At 42.9% G+C, this 16,411-nt stretch overlaps 1 protein-coding gene across 15 annotated transcripts in view; it reads left to right on the plus strand.

Annotated features, from left to right (window-relative positions):
- The window catches only part of RABL6 (RAB, member RAS oncogene family like 6), a 67,428-nt gene that overhangs the window by 18,998 nt on the left and 32,019 nt on the right, over positions 1-16,411 (plus strand). For all 15 annotated transcript variants that reach the window (XM_078767384.1, XM_078767382.1, XM_078767383.1 and 12 more), the window contains exons 10-11: positions 6,525-6,705; positions 9,012-9,141. In XM_078767384.1, coding sequence (XP_078623510.1) covers positions 6,525-6,705; positions 9,012-9,141 — 311 coding nt within the window. The remainder of the gene's footprint in view (positions 1-6,524; positions 6,706-9,011; positions 9,142-16,411) is intronic.

The raw sequence follows: 16,411 nt of genomic DNA on the forward strand, positions 1-16,411 counted from the left end.
CCACACCGCGCTTCCATGTACCCCCTCGCACACGCGCTTCGACCGGCTCACTCCTGACGGCACACTCACTCCTCGGCGTGCACTTTTTCCTCACACACCCCATGGTCGGACATTCTCGCACACCTCTTTTTTCGCACACCTGACCTGTCACACACTTCACCAACGGCCTTTCACGAACACCCGGATCCAAACCAATCCCCAAGCCGACTGAAGCTTTCCTCACATCATATACATTGCCACTCACCTCCGTACTTCGTCTCCGCACCTCCTTTGCCACCTGCAAACTCTTTATTTGGTTAGTGAGCATCACATCATGATTTGAACACAGACCTTGTACATATTCCATGACTTCCTCCTTTATCTCCCTCTTAGTTTCCCTCCGTCTCTTCTTAATTTCACTCACCTCTTCTTCCACTTCCTCTACTTTTTGTTTAACCTCTTTTATTTCTCGGTGCGTCTCCTCAAGTTCGTCCTCTAAGGCTACCTTAACCGTTTCGATGTGCGTTCTCACCTGCCGGTCCTTTGTCTCCATTATCTCTGTCACCTCCTCCACCCTCATTGTCAGTTCCTCCCGTACCATCTGACATTGCCTCTGCGTCGCTATTAATTCGTTTTTAATTTCTTTTTGTGTCGCCTTTAACCCTCCGAGTACTGCAGTGTTCCTTTGAACCTGCTCCACTAATTTCGTTTGTCCCTCTGTCAGCTGTTCCACCTCCTCCGTCAGATCTTCTATTCCCCCTTGTAACTTAGCCGTATTATTTCTCACCTCTTTCTCTATACGCTTTTCGCCTCGCTTTACCTCCTCGCGTAGCCCCGAGACCTCCTCACTCACCCCTCGTCGTATTTCCTCCATCTCTTTTGTAGATGCCACCCTCATCTGTCCCAATTCATCCCTCTGAGCATCCAGTTTGGTTTCTACCCCGATTTTCACCTCCTCTATTTGCTCTCCCATTTGTTTGATTTCCCTGGCAGATTGTTCCCCTATTTCCCGCAATTTGTCCTCCATCCTATTTTCTAACCCCATTAACCCATTTTTCACCCCCTCTAACTGATTCTCCTGGGCAGCCATTCTGTTTTCCACCCCCGTTAACCCATTCTTTACCTCTTTTATCCCGTTGTCTAACCCCTCAAAATTATTGTCGAACTTCCCAAATTTCTTGTCTAACTCCTCACCGGTACCCCTCGCTTCGTCCCTCATTACCCCCATTTGGCCCTCCAATCGCTCACCCTGAGCATCCATCCGGTTCCCCATTACCCCCATTTGGTTTCCCATCCTGTTTTCCATCCCTTTGAAATTATCGTCTGTTTTTACCATAAAGGCCATCATCTGTTTCATAAACAGGTTCCAATTCATTGGCATCTCGGGTTCGGCTACCGCGACCACGGCCGCGGCTAAATTTGGTGCCGCTACACCCACGTGCGCGAGGACGCCATTTCGTGCACCTGATACACCCTCAACCACCTCATTGCTCTCCTCTTCCCTTTCTTCCCCGAAGTCCTGGGTTACTTCTAACCCCTCTATCTCTCCCACCGGCATCCCGTCGCCTTGAACAGCCATGGCGCGATTTCAAAATTCAGGTTTTGTAAAACAAAACAAATTTCGGCCGCTCCAAATTTTGACCAAATTTTTTTTTTTCCTCTATTCGTTTTTTTTTTTTTTTTTTAATTTGGTCGGGCCTCGAATCCCACTCCCAGACACCAATTGTTACAGATCGCGGCTAGATGTTATAGACCGAGCGGTGGTGTAAGACCGCGACCTAACAAAACTCACCCGATTCACCCAGACTTTGGCCGTATCGCACCCCAGCTGCTCAATGAGGGAAAAGACGAAAACGACGCAATGCAAAGAGGAAAAAGGAATAAAACGAGAAGACGTACAGACGAGTAATGGGGTTTATTATTTACACAAGCAAAACGGAGCAATCAAGGTTTATTTACAACACATAAGACGCAGGTGACACAGTGCAAATACTAGCTTATCTACAGGCTTAACTTATCCCAGGACAGAACAAACAAAAGACACTGACTCACGCGGGGAATTGCAGGAATCGCAGGATGTGGATGGCTGGAGGGAGAGGGAAGTCCAAGGGGGGTCCCGCAGCACAACCGGCGCGTTTAGCAGCCGCCGTTCAGGCCAGGCCCCACGCTGCTATTTTGGCTGCTGTTTTGGCTGCCGTGTACGTCGCGTGCTTTGCCAGGCCTTATCCCACTCGTCTGGTCCAAACCCTCAACTCTTTCTTCTTTCTCTCACTCTTTACCACTCTCTCTTGACGACCAACTCAGACCTCTCTCACCAAGACCAACCCTTTTTGACCAACCGACTCAGACCCTCTCCTGGCAATCGACTCACTCCAACTCCTTGTGACCAACTCCAGGGCTTTTTGTCTTCTCCTCTCCTCTGTAAAAACGCATCTCTCTTGGCCACACCCCTGCCTTGGGTTATATAGGCCCCCGCCCCTCAACCTTTGCGACCCTCCCCGATCGCTCTTCCTCCGCCCTCTCTAGCCGAACCCCTGGCTCATGGTTGGTCGAGTGGGGCGGGCTCACTCCTCCCCTCTATGACGAGGTGGAGACACGCCTTTCTTCCCCGACTCGAGCCTCGTGGTCAATGGCGGTTATTGGAGGGGAGGTAATATGGGCAATCGAGGGCTCAGCGGTGACGAGAGGGGATGTAATATGGAAATGGAGGTTTTGGGGATGGGAAGGAAAGGGAATCTATTCTCTTTCACTGGTGCAATGGAGTATTTCAATTAATGGAAGACACAGCCTTACACTAATACACAGAATAAGAGATAACTATCAACAGGTATATTCTATTACTTGGCTGACGTGTATGCTTGTGGACTATGGGACGCCCTTTTGGTCTTTACACAGCTCCGGAGGCAGGAGGCACAGAATAAACAATAATCACAATAATAAAGCACACAATAAAAAAATATATACAGTCCTCATATCCGCAACAATATGTATAGTCTGGCCACCTGAACAATAGGCACCATGTTTCCCTCCAACGAGCCATGACCCATTGGCATACAGTACAAGAGCGATGGGAGCCGATGTGCATACTTGTACTAATATGTTTATAGCTGCTGATAGTGATATATGCAATTTACGAGAATGAAACTTGGCAAGTGATATGATGAATAGAGACATTTCATACCCTTTGAATTGCATCCAAAGATTATTTTTTTCAGGACTTTTCCTCGATTCGCCGATTGAATTCAGAACACGCCGCCTGGCTTTCGGCTCCGGCTAAATTCAGAGTGCTATGGCCGTCAGCACATTGAATGGCCAGCTTGGACAGCATAAAAAGGGGATGGGAAGGAAGAGAAGGGGTGGGGGAAGAGAGGCACACATATACACAGAGACAGACAGAGAGAGAAAGAGAGAAAAAGAGATAGAGATAAAGAAAGAGAAAGACACAAATAAATAAAATAAAAAGAAAGAAAGAAAGAGTGTTTATACTGGAAATCAAGTTATGTTCGCTTGGACGTGCGGATCAGAAAATAGGGAGCAATACCTTTGTGTTGAGCGTGTTAGGGGATTTGTACAAGACAGAATAAAGAAAATGACAGAATTTTATTTGAACAAATCGGGACACCGCAATTTAAATCGAGAATGAAAGAAAAAAATACACGACACTTGCGACACAAAAAGGAGAATGAAAACCGGCATTTCCAAACCTACATCGTCATTTGGAGTCCACGATTGCAGGGCACCGTAGATGGAATGAATGGCGTCATGTGATGATGACTAGTCAGACATGGCTTATGATGCTTTGGTTGGATATCTTTAGCATTCAAGCACTGACAAGGGTTATAGGGTTGAGCGTTTTTTTCCATGACGACACACATGGCCGCACTCTTCCTGCCAAGTTCGCCTCCAGATTTTGAGTCCTGTATTCTCTGCTTTTGAATGTCTTGTTGATTCCGTGCAAAGATGTGTAGCTTTACTGTGCTGAACTATCGAGCAGTTTATCCTTCATATCATCCCAGGATGGAATAGGAACATCAGCTTGCTCATCTAGTTTCACTAATAAGTTCTTCCCTTTCAGTTGGCCTTTGACCTCTGTAAAGTAGCTCTCTCCAGCGATGAAGAGTTTCGTTCCTATGCCCGAGTAATGGATGAGACAGCCCTCCTTGTATTCCTTGAGCACAGTCAAAGCTGTTCAAATGAGGGGGGGAGGGGGGGGAACATGGCGCCTTGAAACCACGTGACTGCGATTGGCCAAATACAGCGCTCCACGGAGTGAACAATAGATGGCCAGACTCTCTTTATATGCAGCACTGTTCCCACCTAAGGCTAAGTTGAAAGATGGCAGAAAGTTCCACCAGGAACAAACACAATATCAAACTTAGTTTTTTTTAAATCTTCTGTTTTGACCCCTGTGGCTCCAGATCCGCACTCTCTGGAGCATGAATCACAGGTCAAATCCAAAAAAAGCGTTAAATATTTCATGCATCCACCAATTTTATTGCATGTAAAAAGTTTCATTAAAGAACATTTAAAAATATATAAGTAATTGCATTTTTTGACATTTGACATTTTGAACCCACCATAGGACCAATAATGATACTGCTTTCACACCTTGCCATGTGGCAATCATAACTATCAAGTTTGGCGATTTTTTGCACAACTGTTTAGAAGATCGCATGATAGACAGACAGACAGAGGCGATAACAATATCCCTTCGTCCACCTCCATACCCATCCCCCCCCCCACCCCCCCCCCCCCCCCCCCACCCCCTCAGTTTTTTTGTTTTTTTTGGAAGTGTGGGGATAACAAGTGAGAGATTCTTAGCTGCCGTGTATGGTACTGCAAGAAACTCCATGTTTGGGGTTTTTAGAAATAATTGTGGCAGAACTTTCCGAATGTATCGATCAATCAATTAATGAGTTTCTTTTCTATTCAAAAATCAAATCAAATAAAAAGTGGTTTATTAAAAGCATGTCTGGCAGCCAATGGCTGAATTACACATGCATACATATTCATAATTTCCATTCAGGAATTGCTTGCAAGATAGAAAATATAAGTCACAAATTCATATGCAGACATGTATAACATCTGAAAAATAAGGATCAATGCAATCATATGAGGTTAAAATAATATAATATAAGATGCAGCAAAATGTAAATCATGAAATGCAGAGACAAATATAAAGTTATGACAACACAAAAACGCCTAAAGAAAAAAATGAAAGGCAATATCAAGTATTGCAATTAAAAATATCAAAATAATGAAGTACATCAACATAATTAGAACAAAACAATCAATTGTGATAGAGTAGAGTCAGTAGACTCAGAGTGGTGCGCAGAAAAAGCATCATGAAGTGTAGCGAGAAAAAAAAACACAAAAAAAACTGTACCAAGCCTCTCCATGAAGTTCTACCAAACCGAAAAAGCCATGGAGGCTGCAACAATGACCGTCTCACCGACCTTCAGCCCACATCCTTGGTGAGTACATCTATGGCATTTGTGCAGAAAAACAGAGAAGTCCCATGCACACTCAGCAGAGAACATCAAGGTCCACACGCAGACGAAGCAGCGGGAGAGCCACAGAAACGTGCACGATGGTGGGCCCAACAGCAAGCAGACAGGTCATGAGCAGGGGGGGGGGGGGGGGGAGGAGGTGGGGAGGGGGTTTCCGTGGCAGGAAGGGGGTGCCATTCCGTGACGACAGGGCAGGCCCAAAACGTCGCCAGCAACCCCCGAAGATATGTGTGCAACACAGAGCCAGGAGTGCAGCCAGGAGCCGAGTCAGTGAAAAATCCAGTACAGCTCCCGTCTAGCCAGCAGCCCATAGAGGGCACGGATGGGCACGAGGGTAAAATGTAGGGCCAAGATCATGGCACCACTCACGACTCTCAAGGCTTTAGGCATTCTTCCATCACAATCCCTGCTCAAAACCCTGCCGATGACACCCACCGCCAGAAGCTTCCCTGCCATCGCAGGGGCAGCCAGCCTGAAAGGCCACAAACCCGAACATCACCAAAACCGCCACACCCACGAGCAGGGCTACGCAGTTCATGCTGGCAGGGGTGGGAGGGTGCACCGAGCCGGCACCGAGACCATCAGAGGGTCGGTCACTGCAGAACCGCATAGGCCTCAGAGGCAGAACATCAGCACCGAACCGTGCAATACAGGAAACTCAAGGGGCCTGGACAGTCATTATGGATCCATATTGAGGCATTGGAATTCCCTCGTTTGCTAAATTTAAATATGAATGAAAATAAACTTGAAACAGAACTGCAAAACTTAAGGACTCTTTTTACCACGAGACATGCACGATACTAGCTAATCCCGGGCACTGCCCATCAGCAGACAAAGTCATCACTGTGCTTCCTCAGTCTAGCACTTTCACTTAGAAGCAAAATTTCTTTTATCACCTTGTATCTCAAAGGAATTTAATTTTCCCATGCTTACCATCTGAACACTCGATGTCATCAATGTTTTACTTTCTGTGTGTACTCCAGTCCATTTGCCTCCACCACTCCCCAACATAACCTGAGGTTCTTCATGATGTAGATTTTTGGAGATGCTGGCCAATCGGAGCCGCAGTCCAGCACCACAGTCAGCAAATCCTGTGGACAACCCAGTCAGCCAAGGAGCCCAAACTCAGGAAGTGGACATTGGGCAATGCCAGACACCTCCACTTACCCTACAAACCTCTGTTGCACCTGCAAGTCCAGCCACATGCACAACAGAGGTACTTTATTCACAATATTTTAGTCTGGTTTAATCCCTGTGAAATGGATTGTTGTGAACATTGCACATTCTGCAGCATTGTTTATACCAAGATTGCGTCATATGTTGTGGTATGTCACAAAATCTGGAATTTTAGCATTGCGCTATGGCTGGCCTTTTATTTAACGTGTGAGGAAGAGTTCAAATATTGTCATTCCTGGTGGAACTTTTTACCTTCTTTCAATTTTTTGATGAAGTGTGGGGATTTACGATTGCACTGTTAGGGTTTTACTTTCGCTCGAAGCGAGTGTACAGCACATGTGCTTTGCTCACCCCAAAGGTAAATTCTGTGTGAATTTTTTTGCATCTGCCACCTGTAGATACGTTTCATTAAAACTTGAGTCGCTCCATTACTCTACCTGCAAGTTTCGATTCTGGTGCCTAGGGTGTTCTTGGTTTCTTCATCACTGGGAAATCCATTGTATAATTGTGCAGAAAACTTCACCGTGGTGCAGGAATGTTCCTCACTCCGCTAAGCAAGCTCTACCAGCTTCTTTCTCTAATGAGTTTCTCTACTAAATATAACAAGCAGTGGGTCATTGACCGACAATATATTTTGAATTTAGGAAAGTCTTAAAAATGGTCAATTATGAAGTAGAATAATAATGTATTTAATAAAAAGAATAACCGCATTGTGGTCACAACCTGTGGCAAAATCCGTTAATGGGCCGATTGGGAAACGCACATTTAACGCACTGTTAAAAGATGACCTCTTATCCATGTCACTCTCCCCACGGTTATATCCAGACGAGCTGACTTGCCACACGGTCACGGATTGCTTAACCCCAATATGGGGTCATTCCAAAATTACGTGACGCTATTTTTTTTCGGGAGGCGAATACTGTGCATGCTCACACAGTGCATACTGTGCATGCTCACAGACTTGATTAAACCTTACTCGTAATTTTTTTCGACATATGATTAGATTTTGTCGAGTAGCACTCGACCCAAACAACGCCAATGTAAATCTGACGTAACAAACATGATATTTGAAAAAGTTGTGGATGACTTATGACAAAACTTGGTGGATGAGTTGGGTAGGTGACAAGAACAAGCCAATTCGATTTTGGTTCAGGTCTGGATGCAGATCCGGCCTATCAGTGGGATGCAAAACATAAACTGTTCAGCCTGATGAGGGTATGCATGTGCTCTACCAAATACCGTTGTAGTTTGTTTTTGTGACAGTTCTTCCATCAGCCTTAGAAACAGTCGAAAAAATGTGAGGTACTGCAGCGGGTCCTCTGTCAGTTTTCATCTGGAAATAGTGGGTGAAGTTCATAATCTACATACTTCCTTGAATTTCTGTGTGTGTGTGCTTGTGTGTGTGTGTCGCTGTGTCGCTGATACTTCTACAGTTCTGGGCCAAGTACATCCAAACTTCCTACATGGGATCAGCATGACCCCAACAAGTGCATAGGGGTGTTCTTATCTTTGCCGGTGGTGTTGGAGAGAATGGGGTGGGGAGGAATGCAAATTTCTCAATGTAAATGTGTATCGTGTAGTGCCATTCCAGGTGGGAGAGGCTATTACAAGGCTCCACTCTTTACAGTACAGTTTTCCTGTGCAGTGATGTGTTTTGAATTGCGCAGTGAGAGGTATTTTGGACAGGTATTTTGAATTAATTTTTTGAGTAAGGATAATAACATAACCCCCCTGGCCTGTCCCATAGAGAACAGATCCTTCTAGTTTGGGTATTTTGAGCTAATATAAACCCATGGTGTCCAGTTTTACCCTTGTTTTGCCAATCACGGTCACTTTTTTGTGGAATGTAGAACGAGTCTTCCTTGTGAAGGCTAGTGTTGACCTTTGTCGGTCGACAGGTAGAACAATAGAGGAAGTCAATAGAACGTTGATCGATGTATGCTAACTGATGCTAATTGCCGTGGGAAGCAAGAGGGTGACATTTTGGGCTTAACCTGTCGTCTTTGTGCTCTGATAATTGGTTAAGCCTGAAACATCACCTTTTTCTTGCTTCTCAGCAGTTAACCTACATCAATCAACTTTTAGTTGATCTAATTTATTAATTTAATTTAATAGATTTAACTGCCATTCAATCTACATTGACAGTCTCCAGAATCGACTTGTAAGGAAATGTGTCACGGCATAATGGCTCAAAGGAAATTGAGCCGGAAAAGAGGTACTCAGGTTGGAGTATATTGGCTTTTAGTTCTGATGTTTTAATTTTGTCTTCGTGAAATTCTCACAGGTGGGTCACCATTTGTTTACCACTTTGTTGTGGTTTTTATTTTGGATCTTGTGACTCAACAGGCCACTATCCAGCCTCCAGAGGTGGTTGACCTACAGCCCTCCAAACAGCCGCAACCACCAGCTTCCCGGCGAGGGTTTATCGCTCGTCTCTTTGGATCAGGTTCTTCTGCACCTCCACCATCAAAACCCAGTAAGTCCATGTCTTCCATGTTAATGCCAAGGATTTTTTTAAAGTCAAATAGGCTTTTGGATTTAAAAAGGAAAATGTATTTTGTTTAATCGACATCGACACCACTTGACCCAGCTGACATCTCCTTCAGCGATCACACCACTTATGACTGATACCATAAGGAAGGTAGAAGAACAGGTCCCTGCACTTTTCTTGGGCGTGTCAAGATATGGTATTCGAGTAACTGACGAAAAGGTATTTCGACCTTCAAACCGAGTTGTGACCCATTTATGGCATTTTCATTCATTGCAGATTTTCTAAAATCTCACCATCGGTCTGAGACAAGAAGTTTGAAGTTTTCATGAAGACACATTGACATGCAGTACACCATAACACAAGAAAGCATCCCAGATTTTATTTTTAATGGAATCATTTCATGATTTTATTTCATGGAAGAGCTAGAACACAGAATGGAACAGGACGCAACCAAACAAAGGAACAACAGAAAAAGAAGGGGGAAATGTCATCAGCAAGGCTGAGGGAGAAAATAGATGGAGATGGACAAACAAAGGATGCGGGTAATGATATGGGGTAAGGGAGAACACAAGGAGTGGATAAGATGGATGCAGAAGCAAAATTGTGGAAGGGTGGGTTTGGTTTAATGGGTGTCAAAGATCATGGTTTTAGATGTGGGATGATTTGAGAGATGGTGGTGAACAGCTGTCTTGAAGACTTGGAGGGAAGAATGAGATTGAAGAGTGGAGGTTGGTTCTACAGGTGGGAAAAAAGAGGAACGAATCGTTATTGCTTCTCTAGATATGACCGATTATATCTGAGGAACAAATATGTAACTTGTCATTAGCTACAGGACAGTTGTTGATGTCCTTTTCAAAAAAATGTCCTTATTTTGTATCAAATTAGACAAGTTTTCCAGTGCACTAAATACGATGAAAGGTCAAGGTTGGCATGGACTATTTATTGCAGAACATGTATAAAACTAGAACAATGCGACTGTCGCCAATATGCCTCCACATAGTCCCACAACGGGTAGATGCCTTCACTCTGCATACAGTGCATTCAGAAAGTATTCAGACCCCTTCACTTTTTTCACATTTTGTTATGTTGCAGCCTTATGCTGAAATCGTTTAAATTCATTTTTTCCCTCATCAATCTACACTCAATACCCCATAATGACAAAGAGAAAACAGGATTTTAGAAAGTTTTGCAAATTTATTAAAAATAAAAAACTGAAATATCACATTGACATAAGTATTCAGACCCTTAACTCAGTACTTAGTTGAAGCACCTTTGGCAGTGATTACAGCCTCGAGTCTTCTTGGGTATGACGTGACAAGCTTTGAACACCTGGATTTGGGGATTTTCTGCCATTCTTCTCTGCAGATCCTCTCGAGCTCTGTCAGGTTGGATGGGGACCGTCGGTAGACAGCCATTTTCAGGTCTCTCCATAGATGTTCGATTGGGTTCAAGTCAGGGCTCTGGCTGGGCCACTCAAGGACCTTCACAGAGTTGTCCCGAAGCCACTCCTGCGTTGTCTTGGCTGTGTGCTTAGGGTCATTGTCCTGTTGGAAGGTGAACCTTCGGCCCAGTCTGAGGTCCTGAGCGCTCTGTTTCAGGTTTTCATTAAGGATATCTCTGTATCTCCATTATCATTTCAGGTATCAATGGCTCCATTCATTGTTCCCTCAACCCTGACCAGTCCCCCAGTCACTGCTGCTGAAAAACACCCCCACAGCATAATGCTGCCACCACCATGCTTCACCCCTTTGGGATGGTATTGGGCAGGTGATGAGCGGTGCCTGGTTTCCTCCAGACATGACGCTTCAAATTGAGGCCAAACAGTTCAATCTGGGTTTCATCAGATCACAGAATCTTGTTTCTCAGTCTGAGAGTCCTTTTGGTGTTTTTTTGCAAACTCCAAGCGGGCTTTCACGTGTCTTTCACTGAGGAGAGGCTTCCGTCTGGCCACTCTGCCATAAAGCCCAAATCGGTGGAGTGTTGCAGTGATGGTTGTCCTTCTGGAAGTTTTTCCCATCTCCACACAAGATCTCTGGAGCTCAGCCAGATTGACCATCGGGTTATTGGTCACCTCTATTACCAAGGCCCTTCTCCCCCGATTGCTCAGTTTGGGTGGGCGACCAGCTCTAGGAAGAGTCCTGGTTGTTCCAAACTTCTTCCATTTAAGAATTATGGAGGTCACTGTGCTCTTGGGAACCTTCAATGCAGTAGAAAGTTTTTTTTGTAGGCTTCCCCAGATCTGTGCCTCGACACAATCCTGTCTCTGAGCTCTGCAGGCAGTTACTTCGACCTCATGGCTTGGTTTTTGCTCTGATATGCATTGTCAGCTGTGAGACCTTATATAGACAGGTGTGTGCCTTTCCAAATCATGTCCAATCAATTGAATTTACCACAGGTGGACTCCAATCAAGGTGTAGAAACATCTCAAAGATCAAGAGAAATGGGAGGCACCTGAGCTAAATTTCAAGTGTCATAGCAAAGGGTCTGAATACTTATGTCAATGTGATATTTCAGTTTTTTCTTTTTAATAAATTTGTAAAACTTTCTAAAATCCTGTTTTCTCTTTGTCATTATGGGGTATTGAGTGTAGATTGATGAGGAAAAAAAAGAGAATTTAAACGATTTCAGCATAAGGCTGCAACATAACAAAATGTGAAAAAAGTGAAGGGGTCTGAATACTTTCTGAATACAGTGTATGTATTGGTAGTGGATCACATTTGTGAAGTTTCGTGTTGATTGGATAAGGTTCGTTGTTATATCCAAGATGGCTGCCAAACCACGTGATTTATGGCATACTCATTTTCAAATTATATGCAACAGTGCTGTTAGATGATATTTGTAAAATTTCGCATCGAGAGGGTGAGCGGTTTCAGATATAATTATTTAATATTTTCAATCCAAAATGGCTGCCAAACCATGTGACTTATGAGGTCATAAATTTAATATTTCAATACAAATGTGTCATAGATCATGTGCATGCAATTTCAGATTTTTAGGATAAGTAATTCGATTGAAACATTTTTGGCTGGTATACCACTTCACCTATGATGTCATCATTATCATGCTTTTGTTCCCCATTGGGAGTACTTGATAATGTGCCAAGTTTCAAATTTTCCCATTCAGCGGTTTCCAAGAAATATATATTTTTAATTATTTGCTTTTAATCCAAGATGGCTGCCATACCACGTGACCTATGACGTCACAATTATCATAAAAACATTCTGAATGGATGTCATTCCTACCCTGAAAGTTTCGTCTCAATTGGACTTATGATTGCTGAGAAAAACGAGGTTTAGCACAGGCGGACGTACGTACGGACGGACGGACAACCCGAAAACATAATGCCTCCGAAAACAATGCCTCCGGCAACTTTATCGACGGAGGCCTAATTAAAAGTTAAATGTCAAGCTTTTGTGCAATGATATTGTCTACCCTGAGCAAATTGTCGATGAAATGACATCAATGCTGCTCAAATCATTCTGGATAAATTCAAGATGGTGGCGAGCATAGTTTTGTGTACTATAGACCAAAGGTCTATCATCAACATTCTTGTGAAAGAGGATATCAAACGAGAAATTCACATGAGATTGCCTGCACAATTTGATGATAGATGTCTTTCACGTTGTTGTGTGTTTAAATGGAGTTCACAAGTATGTATCCAGAAATTGGTGAGTGGTCTTGAGCATTGTCACAGATAACCATCAGCTGTCATTCAATCAACAATTATACATGTTGAGCAGTTTATTTTGGAGAATTTCCAGATTGCTATAGAATAGACTGACATTGCAGAAGAAATGGATATCAGTGTTGGAAGTAGAAACAGTCATTGTCACTTGAAATTCAATAAAGTCAATGCAAAGTGGCTACCAAAGCACCTGTACTCTTCCAGACCTTAAAGGATCTGGGTACACTTGCAGAGAGGGCTTGGAAAGTTGTAAATCATTCCCCATACAGTCCAAATTTGTCATATCTTGGGACTTGTCTCTTCGGGTCACTGGAAGAACATCTGGAGAGTTTTAAGTTTACATATAATGAAGAAATCGAACCACGCATCTTGAAATGGCTGCATGACCATCCCAAATACATTTCTGCAGATGGTATCAAGGTATTATTGTATCTGTTGGTGGGATGAGTGTGTATGTTTAGCAGGTTGATTCCTTGAGAAATAGGTTAATTTTCATCAAGGCCCATGTGCTTTTGAATTTTGAGAATAAAAAGTTTACAACTAGAACGCCACTCAGTAGAGCACATACTCTACTGAGTGGCGGATGCTGACGGTCAGCGGTTGCTGACCCTCTTCTGAGGTACAAAAAAAAGAAGTTTTAAAGCATTATACGTATCACACGATACATTTTATGAAACGGGGAAACCTAATACACACTTTGGTGGTTTTAAAATGACAGAATATGTCTTTATTAAAAAAAAAACAAATGAACATTGAAGACGACGCTGCTAAAAAAATACGCCACTTTAACGCATAACCACGAGTTTAAACTACATTTACAACAAATATGAAAACTATTTTCATATCACAATGTTAAATATAGAATATATGGAAGATAATGTTAAAAAAAAAAAATGAGCCCTGTATTCCAATGGTAAACAATTCCTGGATCCGGAATAATATCCTGAGCTTCACCAAAAACTAATTAATTCTTCCTTATCCCAAGGGCAATCATCCCACCAACTTTCATCCAAATCCGTTCAGAACTTTTCCAGATATCTTGTTCACAAACGCACGAACACACACACACACACACACACACACACACACACACACACACACACACACACACACACACGCACACACACACACACACGCACACACGGACGGACACGATCGAATGCATTCCTCCCTGGCGGGAGTGATAACCTTGAATTCCCCTCATATATTACAAGAGCCAATAAATCTGGGCTTGCATCACAATGTGATACATTTAATAGTTTAGCTGGAAGTCGTTGTTCTGATTGGTGAAACTTAGCAGAACATTTTTGTCCTGTATTTCTATTCCTGGTCAGCTACATGTTACTTCTGTGGAATTGTGACATTGCTAACCTACAAATCCACCACCTGCCACATCTACCTAATAATGCTGTCCCATCAACAGCAACCTCCCAATAACCACAACCACAATCGAAGCGGTTGCTGACCCCAGTTTTACATGGAACAATTCCCGAGTGGTTGAACTTTAGCTCGTAGTCTAGCAGGGTCGGAAACTTTGCCGGTTATAAAATAAGATCGCTTCAATTTTTGTACTCCAGGAATCCCAAGTGAGCCCAAATGTTGGTGTGGCAAAACGCCGGTTACACAAGAAGCACATTGTCTGAATAAATAAATAATTTATTTACGCACGAGAATGTGACATCAGAATCCCAAAAGATTAAAGACAATTCTCCAGAATAAAATAAACTACATAATGAAGATTTACCCCCTATAGGCCCTCAAACCCACCAATTGAGCACAAAAAAGTGGGCAAAAGGACAAAAGTTCAAACAAAGGGTGCCACTCCCCATTGTTAGCCAACTCCCCCTACCCAACCCATCAACCACCTCCCTAAATGATTCAACTGGACCAATCGCTACAATAATTGGTATCTCAAAAGCCTTTGAAAGAGTTTGGCATCGGGTCTCATATCCAAGCTTCCCTCTTTCAGCTTCCTCCTTAACTCTGCTCTCTCATATTGAGCGCTCTCCGACCGTTCTATCTCTGTGATTGTTGATGGTTCAACATCTCCCTCCTTCTCTATCAACAGTGGTGTCCCTCAGGGTTTCGTCCTGTCTCCAACACTCTTCTTTCTCTTTATCAATGACCTTCTTTCTTCTACAAATGACCAAATGCGCTCGTATATTGATGACTCAACATTACATTCCTCCATGTTTTTCCCATCTGCCGCATCTTTCCTCACTCGATCTACATGTCGTTTCATCACAGCCAACTCTTTAAATTCGGATATGGACAAGATTTCCCAGTCAGGAAAATGTGATCAAGTTAAGTTTAATGGTTCTAAAACTCAATTTCTTCCCATCTTTTTCTGGAACTCCTCTCAACTCTCCAATATCCTTTGAAAGCTCCACAATTATGCCATGTGATAAAATAAACCCACCGAGTATTATTCTAACAAATTTATCCTGGAATCCACACATTACGCAAATAGCTAAGACTGCCTCAAAGAAACTGGGAGTCCTGTTCAGATGTTGAAGATTCTTCTCTCAACTGTTGCTTCAACGATATAGAGGATTGATTCATCCTTGTATGGAGTACTGGTCTCACATCTGGGGAGGTTATAGCTCCACATACTTACTGGACAGAATTGAATCCAAAGTAATCCGACTTACAGTGCCTATCTAGAAAGTCTACACCTCCTTTCAAAATTGTCACCTTTTGTTGCCTCATCGCCTGGAATTAAAATGCAATAAATCAGTCTTTTTCCACCTTTATTTACACATTGTAACCCACAACTTCCAAGTGAAAAACAAATTCTACAAATTTCAGAAATTTAATTAAAAATACAAAACTATAATATCGTGGTGTGTCTATATAATCTACCTATAATATCTACCTTTGTCTATATTATAAAATATCTAAACTATAATATCGTAAGTGTCCACCCCCTTATAATAACAATTGTAAACTAGAACGACACTCGGGAGAGTGCATACCTCCGCCAGGCTGAACAGTTTGTTTTGGATCTCACTGATAGGCAGGATCTGAATTTAGACCTGAACCAAAATCTAATCTGCTTGTTCTTGTCACCTAACCAACTCGCCCACCAAGTTTAGTCATAACTCGGCCAAAACTTTTTTTCAATATTATGTTATATATTGCTTTTCGCCCGATCTCTCAATAGTGAGAAATCATTAAAAAAAATTAATAACTCTCGTATCTGAATCCAGATACAGATCTTCACCAAAATCTAATGAATTCTTCCATGCCACACACACACACAACCTCTCCACCAAGTTTTGTCCAAATCCGTCCATTACTTTTTGAGATATCCTGCTATGTATAGATTTTTGCCATATCTCCCAATGGTGACGAATCACTTAAAAAATTATACTAGCCGGATCTGGATCTTCACCAAAATCTAATCATGTTATCCTTGTCAAATACCCAACCCATCCACCAAATTTCGTCTGAATCTGTCCACAACTTTTTGAGATATCTTTTTCGCAGACAGACAGACGGGTGAAAACATAACCTCCATTCACCTTCGGTGGCAGAGGTAATTAGCTCAGATAATTGGCCTCCACCTTT

The sequence above is a fragment of the Myxine glutinosa genome, chromosome 13, assembly GCF_964187855.1.
Source record: "Myxine glutinosa chromosome 13, kmMyxGlut1.1, whole genome shotgun sequence".
Lineage (NCBI taxonomy): Eukaryota > Metazoa > Chordata > Myxini > Myxiniformes > Myxinidae > Myxine > Myxine glutinosa.